At 45.7% G+C, this 20924-nt stretch overlaps 1 protein-coding gene across 2 annotated transcripts in view; it reads left to right on the forward strand.

Annotated features, from left to right (window-relative positions):
- DNAJC27 (DnaJ heat shock protein family (Hsp40) member C27) overlaps positions 1–3994 on the forward strand; it is a 33606-nt gene extending 29612 nt beyond the window's left edge. For both annotated transcript variants that reach the window (XM_010992952.3, XM_010992953.3), the window contains one exon: positions 135–3994. In XM_010992952.3, coding sequence (XP_010991254.1) covers positions 135–267 — 133 coding nt within the window. In that variant the 3' untranslated portion in view covers positions 268–3994. The remainder of the gene's footprint in view (positions 1–134) is intronic.
- Positions 3995–20924: the final 16930 nt, after the last annotated feature.

Genomic DNA, 20924 nt, shown 5'->3' on the forward strand with positions numbered 1-20924 from the left:
CCACCTTTGAGAAAGGGTGACAATTATTGGGGATACACTTACTGCAAGAGATGTCATCCAGACATCTAAAATGCAGTGGATGGAGGGTGGGGGTGGACCCCGTTACTGACACAGAGCTTTGCTTGTTTCCGTAGGGACGAAGTCAATAAGGCATATCGGAAGCTTGCTGTGCTGCTTCACCCTGACAAGTGTGTGGCGCCCGGGAGTGAAGATGCCTTCAAAGCCGTTGTGAATGCCCGAACAGCCCTCCTGAAAAACATCAAGTAGAAAGTAGAAAAAAAGACAAGTGTGGGCCTCGAGTCCAAACAGACTTTCCCTAGAGGTAAAGTAGCCAACATGGGTTTTCCCTGACAACATGTGACTGCTCTTTTAACTCATGTGCTGTCATTTGTAAGTCAGTAATCCAGGTGCCTGTTACCATGTCATAGACATTTTGCAGAGAGACGAAGTGAAGAGGACGACCTGGGATTTTTTTCCCATGCGTTTGTAAGCTCCGTCAGCGTAGCATCCCTTAGGCATTTCGCTCAGGAACGTCCGTGAGGTTTCTGGAAGGAGGACTCTTACTTTTTCTTTACTTTTCTTTCTTTCTTTTTTTTTTTTAAATTCATCATCAGAGAAGAAAACAAAAATGGAAGAGACAATATCAGAATCCCTGAAGGTGTGGCGTGACCTCACAAGCAGGTTCCTCCTTTTACAGTGAGTTCCTTAGGTGGTATTTTAAGCATCAGTCTGTAATTGATGAACTCTTGGCAGTCCCCTGAAAGTGAAAAGAGGTGATAACAGTTCTGAGCTGAGCGGCTCTTTTATTTGCTCTGTTCCCCTCCTCCAACCACCAGGGGGAGGGACAAGCCAGTCCTGAGAGAGCAAAGGCGGCGGCTGCCACAGGTTCTGAGTACACCCTGGGTCGAGGCCTTTTCTTGGCCGTGGAAATGGGTGCTGGTAGCTGTAGGGAGCATGGTCACCTAGAAGTCAGGAATCAGAGTCCCAGACAGAAGTGCCTGCAGGTCACACTAGGTTGTTCACACCCCCCAGAGGGCACGGCCGGCCTGTCTCGGGCATGTCTGATGTCCTAGGAGAGCCCCCATAGGGGGATTATGCCACTTCTTGTTTCTGCATCATCTGCCAAAACAGGTGGGAAAGGCAGGGGTGCTTCTCAACAAGCTGGGCCTCCTCTTCACTTCCTCCCCAGTGTTAGTTGCCTCTTTCTTCCCTCTTCTTTTCCTGTCTTGTTTAATATCACCACACCTACTATCATTTCTCTCTTCTTGAATCCCTGGCTTCTGGCTGCTGCCCCCTCCATCCCCCCACGCAGCCTTGACCTGGGCCTGGTGGACCAGAGACAAGTGTGGATCCTTTGGATGATGGACAGAGAGACTGTAAGGCTGTGTGGGAGGAATCTGTTTCTTCTGCTTGGGTTCCAAATTTCTGATTAGTAATATTTTTACGCTACAGATTATGAAAATTGATTTTACATAGAGAAATACATTCTCTTGCCATAGTGTCTTCCTCAGTATCCAAGGGATGGATGAAGATCAGGTGTTAGGACCGGCCTTTCTTCCAGAGCTTACAGAACCAGTCTCACTGCGGGGCTCATGACCCTGTCACTCTCATGTCACTGCTCGGATTTTTAGCTGTGACCACCCTGCACTGATGGCGCTTTAAAGTATATAAAACATTACTATCTGTGAATTTTAAACAGCTGTCCCATACTGAAGTAGCATTCCCCTTACAACCTGAGAAGAAAAACCACTTTTATTTAATTCAAGGCCCTGAAATCTTCCAGAATCTTTCTCTTTCCAAAGCAGCTTTCTTTTTGTGTGACTGCACTTGGGCTGCATTGAGCTTGCTGTTAGGAAACTAAAACATTGTTTTCTAGCATGAGTTTTCAAATTGGTGATATTGAAAATTTTTTTTTTAATAAATTGAGATACGAGATATGATTTCTTGTGGGATTTTCCTCTGGCCTTTTCATTTTAACTAACTCCTGGACCTACAGAACTCCAGACCAAAGTTCTTTGGGACCTAAACTTTACTTAAGGCCTTTATCATATGTAAAGTAATTAAACATAGATCTATTTTTGCAACAGAACTTAGGAGTCATATGAATGAGGAAGGTATACGGTGATGTCAGCACAAACTGATATGACAGCTCACTGAGTATGTGGTCCTGTATAAGAACTCGTGCCAGTTTTCATTATTGGCATTAAGTACTAGATTCGTCACGTCATTCACCTCCATTGTGCAGATAAGCAGTTATAGGGGAGAGTTCTTCAATGCTTCCTTTCATATCCTTATATTATGAGTGACTGGTTGAAATTCAGCCTAATCTTGATTCTTAGGTCTTGGGACTCAGTTCCCAACATCTTGATTATTAATATGAAGGATACTACTTTATTTATGTAAAGGAAAGACAAGAAGAAAGTTAAGCTTCAGGGTCCTAGAATTTTTCTGATTTTCATCATCTTTGAGTAGAATATCAAGAGATAATGAAGCATGATCTTCAATGAATAGTTTTTTTTGGTTCTAACTTTATACAAAATTTTATAGACCTCTATGCATTAGTTTAAATTCTTGGTGCAAATATATACTTTGTAGTTCAAAATTATTAAAATTCCTCAGCCAGTTAGGATTTCACAGTACATCAGTGAGAGTAACAGCCAGCAGAATAATTTCAATGGCTAAAAAAAAAAATTTGTAGAGACTATATAGAGAATCTTTTGTTTTTCAAAAAAGAATAAAAAGTTCGAATAGCTATTATTAAAGAAAAGCCGTTTCTTCTGCATCTGAGTCACCAAGAATTAGCACTTTTAAAACTTGTTAGAAATCCCTGGAGGCTTTTGAAATTAATCGTCCAACCTACCTAAGAACTTTAAAAGACACCCTCCTTTTGTTCCTCTGTTCTCTTTTCATGCCTCCTTTTGAATTTATATTCTCAACTGTCAACATTTCTTTTACTTCAGCATTGGCATTTTATTTCTTCATATAAGTACATGCTTGGTTTTGTTAACTTCGAAGTCCAGACTTGGGCATGCTATGCTGCTACAAGATAAATTGCTATAATTCTGTAGATTGCACACTGTTCTTTAAGGCTCACATTTACCTCAGGACACTCACTCTAGTATGTTCTTTTGCATTGAATTCTCAACTGGTAAATATTTCTTTATATTGATAAACTAGTACCTAATTCACTGTTAGAAGTGAGCCATAGATAAGGCAGCTAAATTTCCGAAAGAAAGCCAGGAGCGAGTGAGCAGCCCCTGTAAGCTCTGAATCCGTGATGAAGTAGCTGTTCCTCATTGAACAGTGACAGAGTCTTAAGGGGGAGGGAGGTGTTTCGGTCTCCAGCTGGAAAGGGTGGAGCCGTGTGCCCGTTGCCTTTGACAGGGACAGTGCCCACCCTAAGAGCCCAATTTCAGTGAGCGCCAGAAGGTCACTCCCTTCTCATACCACACTCCATCTAGCTCACTAGGAGTCTGCCAATGTTTTTGTCCAACTTTTGAAAAGGAATTTAGCCACAAAATACAGCTAACCACTTTTCATTGCAGGTTTTGCAAAGTGAGGAGAGGCTCCTATTTCTCATGATTGGTATTTAGCACAATTGTAAGAGACAGTTGATACGCTGTTTGTGGATTGGTTTTTCCATTAAACATTTCTAGAGAAAGTGAAAGCGTAAACTTGCGGTGTGAATAAGAGAGTGTGTCTGACAGCAGTGCCCTCTGAGGCCGAGCCATAAAGGCCGTGTTGGTGAAATGACTTGCTGGAAAGCCAGCTGGTGTGGGTTAGCTTCCTGCAGCGATTGCCCGCGGGCTGTCTTCCCTCAGACCTGGAATGCAGAATCTCTAAAGAAACCCTTTGCTCTTATGAGGTAATTTACATATTTGCTTTCTGTTGAAATAACGAAAAATGTTAAATCTAACAGTTATTTATGTCTTGTATAGAGAGTGTCATATGTATTTAAGTTGTGTATTTTTATAAAGTAAAGCCAAATACAAAACACTGGTCTGTGGGCTGCATTTATTTGCTGAGATATAGTCTTTCATGTAGAACATTCTAGTCTAAAAGCCAATCCAGCTCCTTACCAACTAAGATCTTAGATAAAACATCTTGCTTTCATTTCTAGTAGGTAAAATGGAGGAAATTTTATTCATTAGTCCATTAGGCTATTCTAACCTTAATTGTGATGAAAGTATTTTGATCTCTTAAAGAAAGATACCAATATCCTGTTTGACTTTTTAATTCAAATGAAACTATTGTTACCTCATTTTAATAATGCAGTTCTTGGCTGAATGACTTAATAATTAGCTGATTCCTGGACAACCAGAATCCTTAAGTAGCAGATTATTGTGAGCCCAGAATTTGAAAATGAAAGCCTGTAGGGCCAACCCACAGAGAGAAGGCGGTCTGTCTCTGAAGGCTTCAAACCCGAGCTTTAGTTCTCATTATGAATGACATTCGCCATCACATGGGAATGCCCGTACTCTTCTAGGGGCACTGCTCTACCCTTGCCCTACTGCTAACATGTTCTGAGGAGGAGCTGCCAACTCCTACTGCAGGCACAGAGATTGGCCCATGAGATGGGAATGTCACCCAGGCTGAACCAATTGGCATCCCTCCCTGGGGTCCTTCTAACTAGATCTGGAAAACAAAACTCCTCTCAGGACAGGAAGGTAGGAGGTGTCCTGCTGATGCTGGCAACCTCAGTTCCAATCCCATGGAAAGAAGTTTGAGAGAATGAAACAGACGTTTAGAAAGAGACAGAGTCCTGATGGCTAAAGCTCTCCTTCTAGTCCCCCAGGTCAGCCTGAACAGGTTGTTTTTTCAGCCCATCAGCCACACCAGAATCCTTCCAGTAAATCTCCACCCTGCTGTTTTCTACTTAAGGTAGTGGGAGTTTACTTTCTGTTACTCACAACTAAAAGAATATTAGAAAACAATAGTCACTGAGGATCGTAAGCAGGGATGAGAAGGCTAGGGTCTGTAGACTAGTGCAGTACTTGAAGTATATTCTGACATTTTATAAATTAAAATATATCCAAATATTTGGTGTTTCTCACCTAAAGTCTGGCTTTGTTTTAAACCAATAATAACCAGTTGTAAACAGAAATGAAAAATTGGGTTTTATTCATTTTGTTTCAGGGTCAATTTAAGATACACAATATTGTCTAGCTTTTTACTTTCCATTTGATCCATTGCCTGCGAGGGACACTTCTGATTTCTTAAATTTCTAATCCAACTTTATTGTTAATGTAATCATGCGCCATGTACTAACTGAGCATCTTCTATGTGCCAGATTCTGTTCTAGGCACTGGGGATATGACGGAACACAGAACCAACAAAAATCCCTGCCCTGCAGAGTTTGTATTCTAGATTATCGTTCTTTTTCATTGGTGACGTTTTGAAGAAAGGGTCTTTTTTCCTATAAGTTTATTTCTGAAGAGGCAAATTTGCATTTTTGACTGCTCTTCAAGATATGTAATTTTGCAATTAATATTCTGATTGCTACTACATACTGAAGAGCGTGTAGGTTGTTAAAGTGCTGTATTAATATTGGGGGTGGGGAACTTAACTATTATCATTATACAAAGTTGTTTTTCATGTTGACCTGGAGGAAGTAGTACTGCTTTAGTGGTTTCTTTACATATGTTTTATGTTTTAATTTAAATATTAATATACTCTTCCACAGCAATTGCTAAGGTTGTGTTCATTTTGAGGGGAAAATATCTAGAATCTCAGTTGTTGTTTCAGTTAAGCAACCAGTGTGTCTACCTCTGATACCACCCAGCTACAATTCTGATCAGTTCTAAAGGATGCTGTGACTTTAGGAAAGTTATTTTTCCATGCACGTAAAATAGGTAGTTGTTACTGATAATTATAAAATCAGCAGATGCAGCCCAGGAAAGCATTTGTACGAGGGAAGAGAAAGTCTGCTGTGACTGAGAGAAACTGAGAGGTGCCACATGCCTTGGATATCAGGATGTGAACATTCTCCTGGTTTCAGAGAAAAAGGTTCACAAAGTAAGTACTAAAGAGAGAGAAGGCATCTTCATGGTGCAAAAGGAAAGTGAAAGAAAACAAAAGAAGCTGTCTCAGATCTGACTAGCAGGGAGAAAATAGAAAAGCCCCAAGTCAATGGTTGTCAAGTGTTTTTTATCAACAGAACCCTGTATTTCTAGTGAACTCCAACATGGAGCCCTTATATAAGAGTAACGTTTTATTGGGATAAATGTATATGTTCAAGCTTTTAACATTGCTCCACATAAAAGCAGCTTACCAGGCAGTTCTGCCTTCTAAGGGAGATGGCAGCATTTAGGTCAGAAGATGATAAATCCCCACACTGTTCCCTCCTGCACACAGATGCTGGTGGTGAAGCGCCTTACCCAAAAAAGTGATCACGTTCAAGGTAAGTTAAGAGCTTCTGCCAGGCCCTCTGTGCTGCTGGCAGTGCTGGACAGGGACTCTGTTTACTGAAGCATCCTGGTGAAATTTTAGGTATAAGGGAAAGTACCATGGCTTTGTGTGGTGAGGCACAGAGCCAAGCTGCTCTTCATAAGAAATGAACAAGATTCCTAGGGGTTGGAGCTGCCTAAAAGAAAAGTAAGAAAGACTTGATGTGATGGGGCAGGAGGCTGGGATCCAAAGAAGGATAATTAGAAAGATATTAGATACTGACAGTTATTAAATATCAGATAATATTAGAAAGGTAGCCATAGAGAATTTCCCAGTGACAGAAACAATCAAAAGGACTTTTAAGAACATGGACATCTTTAATGTTATCCCCATTTTACAGATGATAAAACTGAGGCCCAGAGAGGTTAACTGACTTGCTCAAGGCCAAATAAGAAGCTATTCAAACCCAAGCTTGTCCAACTTTAGAACCTGGGCTGTCAGCCTGAATGTCTAAATTTTAAAATATTCTGCTTGACGTTCCCAAGTAATATTGTAGCTGTTTTTTGTACCATGGACATAAATAGGCCTGTATTTTTTTTTAGTATTATTAAATTTTTTTAGTATTTAGTATTTTTTTTATAGTCAATTTATAATGTGTCAGATTCTGGTGTACAGCACAATACTTTAGTCAGATAGGAACATACATATATTTGTTTTCATTCTTTTTCACTATAGGTTACTACAAGATATTGAATATAGTTCCCTGTGCTCTACAGTATAGACTTGTTCATCTATCTTATGTATATTAGTATCTGCAAATCTAGAACTCCCAAGTTATCCCTTCCCACAGGCCTGTATTTTTTAAAGACCACAAAGGTACAGTTTTCCTCATTGATGACACAGGTTCAAATCCTGTGTATGTGCTTAGGAATAAAAGAAACTACTTTCTGAGTTGTGCTCACGCCAAGAGGGAGTTAACATGACAACTTAACAGTGAATTAAAATATGGAATATAATACTTTCAGGTATATTTATTGACAGGGTTTTTAAAGTGCGATTTTGAACTCTTGCAGAACCTCTGATGTCTCTAGAACAACTTGAGAGTCGTGTCTCAAGGGACATCCACCCTTGGAATCTAAGAAATAACTGATGGGCGGGGATGGACAGATCTCTTTACAGGACATGTCAGCCTGAGGGTTTTGTTTCTGGGTGATTTTCACATCCCTAACTTACTCTTTTGTCATAGTTAGAACCAAAGACGCTATTAAAGGGCCATTTCCCTCCCTCCTTGCCTCCACCCCAGAGCTTCGTGTGGCATTTTGTGTTAGAACCGCAGCTCTGCAGGAGGAAAAGTTGCTTCATATCCACCAAACTGTACAGAGTGATGGTCTGGGAAGTGGGTTTTAGGGGATAGGATTAGAATGGCTTGACTGCTGCCCTAATGTTTGTCATATTATTTGAGTTTTGCCAATGAATGCCAACTACTTTAATCATCTAAAATGTTATATGAAACCAAAAACTAAATATAGCACCAGATTAAAAAGAAAGAGAGAGAGAGAGGGAGACTCACTCTGAAGCTCTTTGTAGGGACCTCTCAGTATGGGCATGCTGGGCTATAATTAAATCTTACTTCTTTACATTAGTAGAAACTTTAGACTAAAAGGGAAAAGAGCTTTTAGTCACTTAAAAGTTTTTTTAAAAGCTATCTTAGCAACCTGTGCTCTCTGGCTGGAATTTCAAACTCCCTTAGTGTGGTTACAAATCCACAGACTCACTCTCTCCCATGACACGGAAGCAGTGGTGCTGAAATGCGAAGTCCTGGGACAGAGGCTTATCTCTCTGTTAATAGAGCGACCTTGGGCAAGGGGGTCCCCTTCCAAGGTTCTCTTTCATCCATTATTAGATGAGGCTGCTGGTTAGATCACATCTATGGTCCTCCCTAAAGGACCTTTCCTTATTTTATGAAATTTGACAAAGGCAATAAATACTGGACCCCCAGACCTCTTGCCTATAATTCTAGTGCAACACTCCCATCCCTCGAAAAAAAAAAAAAGAGAATGGAAAAGAAAATTAATTTAGAAAAAAGTTAGTGAATTAGGCTTTTCCTAAAGTTAGAAATAAAAGACATTGTTGAACCTTTTCATTTCTTTTAATAAAGAAAACCTTAAATTCCTGCTACATGAAATTGTGATTATTGGCATCATCTCATTTTACAAAGGCAAATGATGTCACAGGTCTGAAATTTTTAGTGATAAGTCCACAAGTCCTCAAATGTTCAAAGATATTCTTTATTCCTGTAAAATGGAAGTTATCTTGGCTCCCAAACGCACGTATTTTCCACCAAAGACAGGAAAACTTAAAATTTGCCTCTTAAGATAAGTTAGTCACTTCTGGTTTAAAACACGATCAATTCAAGATTAAAACTCAGTAAATGCAAGATTCCCCAGCTCCCCTGCCACCTCCGTGCCAATGCTTCCACTACCCAGGGGAGATGTAGAGTTGGGGAGGGGTGTCGTACCTCTCGTCTTTTTGGCGCGCTTGCCATCTCCCACCCCAGTGGTCTCACTGCCCGCTAGCTGGCCCCATCTGATCTGCCACCTGCTGTGGTTACCTGGTGCCATGGCAGGTGCAAGTTCATGCCAGGCTTCCCAAGTAAGTCACAGCCTCTCAGGCTACATCCTGGAAGCCACCTTGAACTTCTCTATCAGGCTCTAGGAGTTCCTGGTGTGCTGGGAAGCTGGCTCTTTGAGGGTGGGGGCGGGGAAGGCCTGATTTGTGGCTTTTGCCCAATTTTTACGGTCTAAATACTCTTCATGGTTGATTCCAAGTTGGAAAGAGATGTGCCAATAAGCTTTCATGAGCCGTGATACAGCAGACTCCAGCTTGGCACTGGTTTACCCCAGGAAAGTGGGCGGAGTGGGCAGGGCTTTTATGCATCCTCCAATATCTAAGCTTTCCTCACACCCCTCAAGAGCCTCTCCCTTTATCTCATCTCCTCAAACAGATTGCCAGCCCTTTGGGGCAGGGCTTACATCTCAGTGTCATCTCTCATAGCCCTTCTCAGTGACTTGCAGGAGGCACTCATTAATTAATTTCTGTTGACTGATTACAGTCTTTAACAACATTGCCACTAAAGACTTTCAAAACCTCACTCCATTTTCACTATTAGAGGCATAAAGGTGACTCACTTCATGTGATTCTCCCTACAGACCAGATAAAGTTAATCCAATGCCCCAAAGTTCTTCACTCCTGCACCAGAGCACATACCCACCATATTGCCAGGTAACTGAATACAGCAAGGCTTGGGGTTCTGTAAAATGTATTTAGTGGGATGAGTTTGATTGAAATCAGACTAATTTATGTCATATGTAAATTACTAGGTAGGAAGACCTGACTTAACTGACTAGCAGCCTCCAGTCATCATCATCCATGTATTAAGTCTTGGATAATCTTTTAAATCTGAAGCATATGATTCATTGCAGCAAAGATGGATTGAACACTTGCTATTTGCAAAGAATAGTGGGTACTTCAGGAACTGAGGAAATGTGTAGGACGATGATTCTCAAAGTGGGAGCTGGGACCAGCAGCCTGAGCATCACCTGGGAGCTTGTTAGAAATGACAGTATTTCTTGAGCCCCATCCCAGATCTATGTACCAGACTTGGGGGGGGGGGCACAGCCCACAAAAGGGTTCTGATGCCCTATACAGTTTGAGAACCACTGACATAGAAGAGACTGCTCTGAAAGAACATACAATTTCTTGTCCCCTGACATCCTTCCATTAAATCTTTCCTGCTTAAGTTGACCAGAGTGGTAGGAAAGTATACGTGTCTTATAGTGAGAAGGTGGTCCTGGGTTCAGAATCTAGAGCTGTTACTCAAAGCTCAGTGACCCTGGGTCACTTCTGACTTCGCCGGGCTTCTTTTGCCTTGTCAATGAACCTCTTAAAGGTCCCTCTGCTCCACGAGCTCCTCCCATCTCTGACATTTCTGCAAGTCTAGGCTTCTCTCATTTCACTCATCTCTCTTCCTCTAGCCCTCAGCTATGCCTCTACTGCCGGGGCAGCCTCGTACCTCCTGGACGACAGGGAGGGACTCTACTTAAATAACTCTGGTTTTCCGCTGGGTGTGCAGCTCACACAGGCTCAGCAGCACTGGGCTGCCTCCACGCCTCCCACCATGTTCATGTGTCCACTTCACCCTGAAACTCTGTCTCCGTCACTGCATTTCTGGGGCAGCTTTGATTCTGCCTCAGAAGCTCTTACTGAGTCTGACATCACGTGGGGCCCTGCCCAGTGCACCTGTACCATCGAAAAAGAGGAAAACTTTGGAGAGTAACACCCCCTCCACCCAAACACTGACTTTTCAAACACTATGCAGCCTACAGGATAAAATCCAAGTTCCTACCATTTATTGAGCATCTACTATAAACCACTATATTTCCCAACCGATTATGAAAAAAGTCATGGGACACAACTGAACTGATGAAAAGGGGCCTAATGGGAGAGTAAGAAAAAAAGAAAAGCATGGGTGCCCTTAGCGCCCAAATATGTTGTTCATTAACCGATTAATCTTGGTATAATTTCTTGGTGAAATTTATCTAAGTATTTCCCAGGTTTGTAGAAATTCCTCGGAAAAGTGACAAGAGCGTTGACTTTGCCGGGAATCAGGCCTGGCCTTCAAGGGGTACCAGAGTCAGTCTTGCTGATGACCTAGCCAGTAGCATTCCCCCTTCTTCCTTGTTGGCAGAGTCCTAATGTTGTCCAGGTGTCTGTCCCTCCACTGTGGCTCCAGGTAGATCAGGAGTGATTGAAGCCACTCTCGTGGTACCAGCTCTATTGCCAGGGACTGGTTTGGGAGTGGGCATGTGACCTGCTGTAGCCAAAAAGACATAATGGACATTCTTCGAGGGAATTTCCAGGAAAGAATTTTGTACTCCTGAAAAGAGACACATGGGAGGACACTGTTTCTTTTCTTCTGTGGAATGACATCATATCTGCATGTGATGCTGGACTGTGGCACTATCTTGCCAGTGTGGGGAGAGTTAGCCTGTGATGGCAGAACTCATACCCTAAGGGTGGCAGGGCAGAAGACGGAAGGAGCACGGGCCTTAGAGATGGTTTTGAGCCACTGAAGAACTTTAGACCTGTTCTACCCAAAGACTTGTTATAGAGCTGATACATTTTATCTACTGTTTAAGCCATTATGAGCTGAGTTTGGGGTTACTTAAGACAGAAATCATACCAACAATTAAAATGCAACCCAACTGCTGAAAACATCTCTGGCCCCACCCTAGGAGAGCTGCCTGAGAACTCCACCATTTACAACTTACTAAAGAAAGTTCTGTGTGTTGTATTACAAGTTTTACCCTTGAGAGGAATTAATCGCTGAGCTTTTAACACCTTAGAATTTATTCACTTATTCCTAAGCATTCCTTCCTCCATCAAGCACTTATTAAGTGCCTTTTCTACGCCAGTCATTCTGCTAGACTCTGGGATTTAAAAAAAAAAGATGAACAATGAGTATCAATTTATAACTAACATTTAAGTCCTCCTTTATATTATTCTCTCTAAAGCTATTTCAATTTTTTTTTTTTTTTGGTTTAAAGGCATATTTGAACTTAGACTTGATGTAAAAATCCCTACTTACAGCTACATTAATGCAAAATTGTGAACAAGATGAAAAGACTCCAGCTACATCCAAGTAAATGGACATGACTTGAGGGAGGTTTTTTATCAAGAGAAGCAAGGAAATATAGACCCCTAAAAGCCTGCCCTGTGAAACTTATAAAGAGAAGGGGTACGCGGGCAAGGGAGATGGGAGTGCCCTGCCCTAAGATGTGAGCAAGTCTCTGTCAGCAGGAGGAGGAGGGAGCAGAGGGCTCCAAGCCAGCAGTGAGACTGACTCAACGCTGGCAGCTGCTAAAAATAGCAGAGCAGGGTTATAAGCCATCCTGTCCAGACAGATCTGAAGCTGGCAGGTAGTGTGGGGCAATCCATGAATGGAAGGGTTAGAGCCATCTCAACCACAGAGCCTTCATTGGGGGCTCCGGGTCCTCACTCAGCTATGAGCAGAGCCATCACTCGCTTCCCACCTGGCAGGGCTGAGTGCGTGTTAAGTCAAAGGCAGCAAGGAGGGGAGGATGGGTGAGGGACAGAATTTCTCGAACCCACCCTGAACCTGTTTCCTTGAAGTGAGTTTTAATAGCGTGAAAAAATAAAATTTTGAAATAAAAGAAAAGCTGTCATTTTTTTTTCCCAAAGGACCAAGTTCTTGGTCTGGTTTTGAAAAAGCTTACACATATTCCAATGAATAGAACACTTTGAGAAAGGTACCTGGCTGTGCCTGGCATCCCCCACGTGGTCCAGCAAGATTGGAAAAAGGATGGTGTGGTGAGTAGCTGATTTATTTCTGCCACAACTCGAGCAGTAAACAGCGTCTTTTTTTAAGAATCCAAGAGGGAAAACAATGCCAGCGTGAGTGATTTAATAGTTATAAAAATCTCTATCTGCAGAAACACATGGATATGCTTAACCACAAACCTGCACGTTCTAATCTGAGTGTAAGTCAGCACGGCACCTCATGCGCGGGCCTGAGAACTCTGCGGAGTGAACCCTAGAGAGCATTACTTAAATCGGGACTACTGTCTTCTGGTGGTTATTATTTTATGCCCTCTGCCAGTTTTCCCTTGATGGTCTTGTCCTTTCCTGAACCACCCTTTTATCGCAAATCAGTCCTCTGAAAGAACGTAGGTGGTCAGGTCACGTCATTTGCTCCAGTGAATTGCCAACAACTGTGAAGTCTAAAGCCCAGACGTAGCTGTTTTAGCTCGGCATTCAAGGCCTTCTGTGATCTGGCCCCTTCCTACCATTCCTGCCTCGCTGTGACTTCCCTTCCGACACCCTTCAGGCTCTCTATCTTCCTCCACTGTTCCCATGCACTGCCTCCATGCCTTTGCTCGCACTCTACCCTAGGTCCTTTCCTCATCCTGGGCAAAGACTCTCTCCCCTCTTCCTTCTCAGTCGTCCCTTACCTTGGAGTGAACATTATGAATACTATTCGCAAACTTCTGCAAGAAGCATGACTTGAAAGGAAGGAGGGAGATAAGGTGGCTGCCAGAGGGATGACGGGCTTAGAAGGGTTGTTCTTTATTTCTGATTTATGGTGGGAGGAATTTCATCTGTTGAGAGGAAAGTACCAGGAGAGAAGGGGAAGGACCACCAGGGAGGCAGGGGGTGGACTCCAGAGCTGGGGAGGGTCCCCGTGTTCAGGAGGCAGGGATCTCTCTATACAGTCTCTGCTGTGCTTTTTGAATCATATATGCTCTGATACGAGATGGTGGCCGGGGGCAGGAGGGTGTTTGGAAGGCCACCGAGCTACAGAGTACCTTCTTCTCTTACCTACTTTGTAAAATCTGAAATGCCACCATTTTGATTTATTCCTTTGACCCATGGCACTCACCATCAAAAGTGTGTGTCTGTGTGTGTCTGTGTGTGTGCATTTGTGCATGTTTGTATGTGTGTGTGTGTGCGCACATGTGCATGTGTAGAGAGGCTGGAGAGGATGCCTCTGGATTTGAACAGACACGCCCTCAGGCAAAGGCCCAGCCTCCCTCCATCCTGCCCACCCCTCCTGCTTTGCTTTCCCCTGATTCACCCACTGTGGTCCAGTGCTAACTTGACCCTCATCCAAGCAGAGGGGCAAGCAATGGGGTGTCACTTCTCCAGTGATTTCTGATGAGGCTGGGCAGGTCAGATTGCACAGCGCTCTGGGATCAGGCTTGTGGGTGTAGACTTGAGCAGTGCCCTTTACCAGCTATGGAAACTTGGGCAAGTTATGAACCTCGTCTCAGTTTTCTCATCCATAAAATGGACGTAATAATCATATTTATGTCATAGGACTATGAAGATTAAAGGAGATAAGTTGGTTGTGACCCAACCAAGGAAAATCCTGGATGCTAAGGATTTTAGAATTGAATCTGAAGGCAGTAGGAAAACCATAGACATTTTTAAGGAAGTGAAATAGTCTGAACTGTGCTTCTGGGAGACATTCCAAAGGCAACAAAAAGGGTTTGGAGAAGAGTCTTGGAATGAATCCCGTGAACCTCAGGCATCCATTCTCCTGCCGGGTCCACGTCGTCCTCTTGTTCCCAACCAGCCTTTGTGGAACAGTGGGTCTGTCCTGCTAATGCCGATCAGGTAATGTGGGAGGGAGGAGGGGGGAGCCACAGGAGGGATGTTCCTTTATAGCTTTCTCTTGCAGTAGAAGATTTCAAGGACCTCTTCTCTGTCAAAAGAAAAAGCGCACCTTTTTCATAGACTTTTAAAATGCTTTACAATCTCGATTTAACCTGCTAGTGCCATTTAGTGCAGCATCAAGGTTAGAAACACTGCCTGGAGAGCGTAGCAGGAGCTTCCAGGGACAGGCAGAACACTGTCCCCCCAACCTGCCATCTTCCTCATCTCCAGAAGCTGTGACTGTGATGCCTTACATGGAAAAAGGGATTTGGCAAATGTGATTAAGGGCCTTGAGATAGGGAGATTATCCAGGTAGGTCCAATCTAATCACATGGATCCTTAAAATTGGAAAACCTTTCCTGGCTCTGGGGTGAGAGGGAGGTATGACTATGAAAGAACGGTGAGAGATGCAATATTGCTGGCGTTGAAGATGGAAGAAGGGGGCCAGGAGTTAAGGAATGTGGGTGGCCTCTAGAAGCTGGCAAAGGTAAGGCTATAGATTCTCCCCTAGAATCTCCAGGAAAAAATGCAGGTCTTCTAACTCTGTAGTTTTTAGCCCAGTGAAGCCCATTTTGGACTTCTGACTTCCAGAACTGTGAGCTAACAAATATGTACTGGTTAGACATGAAATTTGTAGCAGCTACAGAAAAGGATTACACTTACTAGGGGCCTTCTTGGTGCTATGCACGGGGACATCAGCAGTTTAAAAAACAAAACAAAACGAGATCCTTGCACCAATGGAATTCACGGTCTATGGGAGAGGAATAAGACTTAGGAACAAATGATTACACACCATCATTTCAGGCAGAAAGCGCTACGAAGAGATATAAAGCAGAGTGAGGGGATGGACAAGAACACGTTGTCCACCTGTGAGGGACTGTCCAGAGTGCGAGACAGACGAACAGACTGCCCCCATAGCAGGGTCCCCAGGGGCCTGGAGATCAGAGAAGATCTCACAGGGCAGGTGACAGGGGAAGAGGGTCTTGAAGGATGAGTAATAGTTTGTCAGGTGCACAAGGGAAAAGAAGAGCTCGGCAGAGGGAACAGCATATGCAAAGTGATGAGGTCATGCTCAGAGCGTGGCATGGCTGGGGGTCAGGGAGCAGGGGCAGCAGCAGGCCCACTGATGGTGTTGACCTTGGCCATCTCCAGCTTCCCGCAGACGTAGAGAGAACCAACCCTTCAGGAGCCTGGGTTGTGAACGACCAAGATCGCTTGTCATTAGATTTAGGTCCACTTGGGTAATCCAGGATGATCTCATCTCAAGATCCATAACTTAATTACATCTGCAAAGATGCTTTTTCCAAATAAGGTCACATTCACGGGCTCCAGGGATTTGGATGTTTTCTTGGTGGGGGTAGGGGTGGGGAGGCATTCAACCACTACAGATCTCCAAGTAAAAAATGACTAATGTTCCTTGAGGAAAACTTCAAAGGAAAGTGACATCTGAGCACTTTACAAGTATTATCTTATTTGATCCCCTAGCATGTGGGGAGGTGGGTGGTCCTCTTATCCTGGGGCAGGGACAGCGATTTTTAAAGAAGATGGGGACAAGATCAGATCTGGATTTGGAATGATCACCCTGGTTGGGGTGTAGAGAATGGGTTGGGGGAGGTGAGAGGAAGAGCAGGGCCAAGGATGATTCCTGAGTCCTGAGAAGGGGCACAAGGCAGGGGAGTAGCTGCTGAGAAGGTTTAGTGTTTTTCATCTGCACTGAGGGCACTGAGCCAGCCCTTCTCTAAGCCCCAGCCTGACCCCCAGGACTCCAGGCACTGGGACTGGAGGGAGAGGAGGCACCGTGGAAATGGACCATTTCTAGCTACCTCTTGTTGTTCAAAATCTTTTTCTGCTCCTTCTAATCCCCAGCAGGCTGGGAGAGGCTCGTTAGCACGTATTTCTCTGCTGCCTCTTCCCGGAGGGGCCCGGGCTTGAGCGCTTTTGGAAACGTGACATTTCCGTAGAGGCCTCGGGATTACTCAGCACTCGCATGTTGCCTCACACTCCATGGGCATGTGTCTTACTCGCCCCAAATTTAACTTGTCTGGGCCTCAACTTCCCCATCCAGGCTGGAGAAGAATGATGTTTCAAGTCTCTTTTGGCTCTGACATCTAGGCAGCCACAGTTCTGCTGCCCCCACGGCTATACATTAGGCCGCGAGTCTGGGATCACAGCGCACTGACCTGAGTCAGCTTCCCGAGGATCCTGCTGGAGGAGACCTGGATTCCAGCCCTCCCTCCCCACTTCCTAGCTGTGTGCTCAGGAGTAAGTCACCTCTTGTCTCTGAGCCCCAGCTCCCTCGCCTGTAAAATGGGGACCCCATAAAGCTAAAGGAGAGAGCACAGGCCACAGTGCCTGAAGGTAGGAGCCCACAGGAGACAGGAGCTGCTGCCGCAGCTGTCACTGCCCATCGGGAAGCACAGGACCAATGCAGACAGGGGCTGAATGGTTAGCATTAAATTGATGTTGTTTCACTGGCAGGTTATGGAGTCATTGCTCTGTTTCAAATGCTGGGTGGGAGGGACCAGGAGAGTTGGTCCAGCTCCTGAGGAGATGCTCACACTCAGGATGGGGCAGAACCACAAACACCCCCAGCCCAGGGAAGCCAGCGTGGGGATGTGGTCCTCAATGTGCTCTCCCAGCTCCATTTCCCTCTCCCCGACCAGGGGTCTCAGACAGGCCCGAGGGAATGAGCAGGGCATCGTGGCTGTCAGACACGGGAGAAGAAGGTGAGGCTGGAACCGACCTGCTAGGACAGGGTGGCATGGCTGTGCGGGAAGTGGGCGCATGTGCTCATGCTCACCCATCACACTCATCCATCATCTCACACATGCTCACTCACACTCATCTCACACATGTAACTCCCACACTCACTGTCACCCTCTAGCACAAAACGCTCTCACACACACACTCACACACTTGTACACACCCATAGAGGTCCAGCGAGTGACCCAGAGGCAGAGGCCAAGCCAGGGAGACCCTCACATTGAGGCAGAAACATCAGAGACCTAGAGAAGGGCAGAGAGAGACAAAGAAGTGGCACTCAGGCCAATGCCGTCAGAGAGAAAAACTGCAGTGGAATCAAGGGAGGGACCCAGATGTAACCACGGGGAGGGCCAAGAGCAATGGCGGCCTGGCCAGGCCCTGAGCAGGTCACACTGGAACAGCAGTGCAGGAGCCGCTGGGCGACCCCGCCCAGAGACAGACGGTAACTTCCCTCTGACTTGTTCCATGCAGATTTGCCAGCCATTCTGCTGCCCATTAGCCCTTCTTCCTCCCAGTGACCCCCTCGAGGGGTCTGTCTGTGTCACTGCACCACAAGGACACTGAGGCCTGGGAAGGTGGTCATTTGTCTGAGGTCCCCCGTAGCATCAAGGCCAGTGCCCAAGGCTGAGCTCTCTGACGCCTCAGGGCCTGTCCTCCAGGTGAAGGCACTGAACCTCTGAGCTGGCAGGAGCTGATGAGGGGTCTGGGCCCTGTGCCAGGCACCCTCTTGCCCAATCCATCTACTCCGTCATTGCTGTGGGTACACCCTGCAGGCACCTTGCCTTTCTGCACAAGTGCCCTGTTTGCTGCCCTGGCACCCACCACTCAGCCTCCCTGAGGCTCGCACATACCTGGAAGTACTTGAGAGTAAATCCACCAACAGGTGACCCTATCCAATGTGGGAGGGAAGCAGATGGGTGACAACTCCCTCCTTCCAGCTACGCAGCAAATCACGCTGAGGTGTCTCCTGCATGGCTCCCATGGCAGTGATCACTTGGCACACACCCCTGTATTTACCAGCTTTCCCACCTTCTTTCCCTGGGACTCACTCTCCCAATTAAACCACATGCAGGGCCCATCTCGGGCTCTGCTTCCAGCTAAGGCCCCAGACAGGGCTCTCCTGGGGCCCAGCACCAGGGGAGCTGTGGGTCTTCTCTCCTCCCACTTCTCTTTCCCCAGGACACCAGGCTTCTGCTCTGATCTATTGTTTGCTGGATTCAGGAGCCACCAAATTTCCCAGAGGGGCCAAAGCACTCTTGTTTATCCAATAACAATTCTCAGCAATCATCTCTAGTCTCAAACCATACAAACAAAAGGTGCCTTCCGCAAACAGGTATCCTGTCCAAGCGGATCCTGGGATAGGGTGGGGGCCGAGACGCGCTGCAAGCTTTTACCCACGCCCAGGATTCTGTCTTCACTTTAGGACACATGTCATAGGCAAGTCACCCACACAGCCATTCATGGTCTTGGGTTGTGTGGGTGTGTGCATGTGTGTGTGCGTATATGTTTTAAAGATAGATTTACTGTATCTTTTCATTGCAAAAGCAATGCATGCCAGTTGTCCAGATTACAATGCAAAATGCATAGCTTAGAACCTGAGGGCACCTCCCTTCTGCCTTTTCACTTGAGTATGATTATTGCTAATTGCCCCTGCACCAGGATGTGTTCAGCGTCAATGAATGAGGTCTGTTGGTTCCCTCGGGGACAGCCAGCTGCACTTATAATGTACCATTTCTTCTTAAGGAAACCATCCATTCAACGGCTCCTCATCCAGTAGGTTGCACCTACTAGGTGCCAGGTACTGGAGAAGCAGTTGTGAGGGAGACAGATGAGACTTTTGTGGCCTGTCTCTGATGAGTTGCATTTTCCCTGATCTCCTCTTTTGCTCTGCAGTATTCACTCAGTTGCCTCTGGCTCCCAGGGAGCCCCAATGAGGGGCTGCAGCTGTCCTGCTGGGTTCCCTGCATCCACAGGGAAGGGCTGCATGCATAACCCAGAATGCAGAGCAGGAATAGGGCTGTGCTGTGGGTGCTGTCCTGCTGCTGAGCCTTTGCAGTAGCTCTGGCCAGCCAGATCCTCCCCTCTGGTCATGTTTCAGGTCACCTGTGCTCAGCTAAGGGTCTGTCTTGTTGGTCGATGTGGTGCCCTGGCAGAGATGGCAGGCATCCTGAGGGCAGGGGCGGGTGGGGTGGTATCTCTGGTCTTTCCTGATGCCTGGCCCAGCTGGGCATCCTGTGTGCTCTCAGCACAGATTTGCTAAGCAGGTGCCCACAGCCAAGAGAGGAGGGTTGTGAGGGGCAGGGAGTGGAGCAGTGAGGTCTGCAGTCAGGGCAGGAAGGGCAGGAGACTGGGGTTTTTACCAGGGGTGTCTCTGTGAGGAACCCTCTCCCTTCACAGGGTGCATGGGCAGGAGAGGCTGGGGCATGGGAGGTGGCAGGAGGCCCGGGAGGAAACCCACAGGACCCAGGAGCTGGGCATGGCCTTGCGGAGCAGGAATCCCCACAGAACTCCAAGGGTGGGCATGTGTGCCAGGAAAGGGTGAGAGACTCACAGAGGGCACCATGTGGGTGTCCCTTGTGGCCAAGCATTCCCAAACAGCATTTATCAGCTTTTTCCCCTTTAATTAACACATGTTCCTTCGTTAAGTAAAAAAAAAAATCATGCCTCCTTTAACATTGTGTAACAATTCAAAATAGATATTTGGATTTCAAACAAATTAAAATAATGGGGGAAAACGCTGCTCTATTCAAATTACCCTCTGCCTAAATCTGATGTTATTTCCTCACCTTTGGAAGCAAAGCCCTAACAAGTTCGGGCTGAGGTCGGCAGGTTTACAGAATTAGTATGAGGGACTGACAGAAACAGCTGTGATGGGATCAATTATCTGATGAATCTAGTCCCTGTGGGATGTGAGCTGACGCCTGAGGTTCTAGAAAGGTCACTCGTGGATAATCTCAGGAGCTCAAAGAGGCATCTTCATCCAGGGCTTGGATGGCTGAGTTTCTCTCTTCTCTGACTTACTTCTTCAGTTCACCCCAGGGAGGGCACCTTCTAATGCTGCTGGCTATCCTCAGCAACTGTTTCTCCCCATATACTTATTTTTTTTCAAAACAACCTATCTCCCTCCTCTCCTTTTATCTCAATTCCTACAGCGTGTGGTTGATCTTGGGAAGATGTTGTCAAATCCAAGGAAAGTAGTTTATACTATGGTGTAAGAGACTGACAACTTAACCACTGAAAGGAACATTTGAGTTTTTAACAGCTTGTGAATTCTAAAACGTCTCAAACAGGTGGAATGTGCACAAGAGATCTTTTTGAAGTAGGGTCTCTCCCAATTCCACGTGCCTACTGGGCCACACCTACCCGCTTCCTTCAAGAACCAGGCTCAGCTGCGGGCCCTTCTGCGGAAAGCTCAGGCCCCGTGCTCTGGCGTTTGGGCTGCCAGGGTGGGCGGAGACACAGCGCGGGCGCGCCCGGCGGGGCAGCCGTCCCCAAACCTCAGCCCCCGCCTCTCCAAGCCCGGAAGGAAGCCGCGGCAG

Source organism: Camelus dromedarius, chromosome 15 (genome assembly GCF_036321535.1).
Source record: "Camelus dromedarius isolate mCamDro1 chromosome 15, mCamDro1.pat, whole genome shotgun sequence".
Taxonomy (NCBI): domain Eukaryota; kingdom Metazoa; phylum Chordata; class Mammalia; order Artiodactyla; family Camelidae; genus Camelus; species Camelus dromedarius.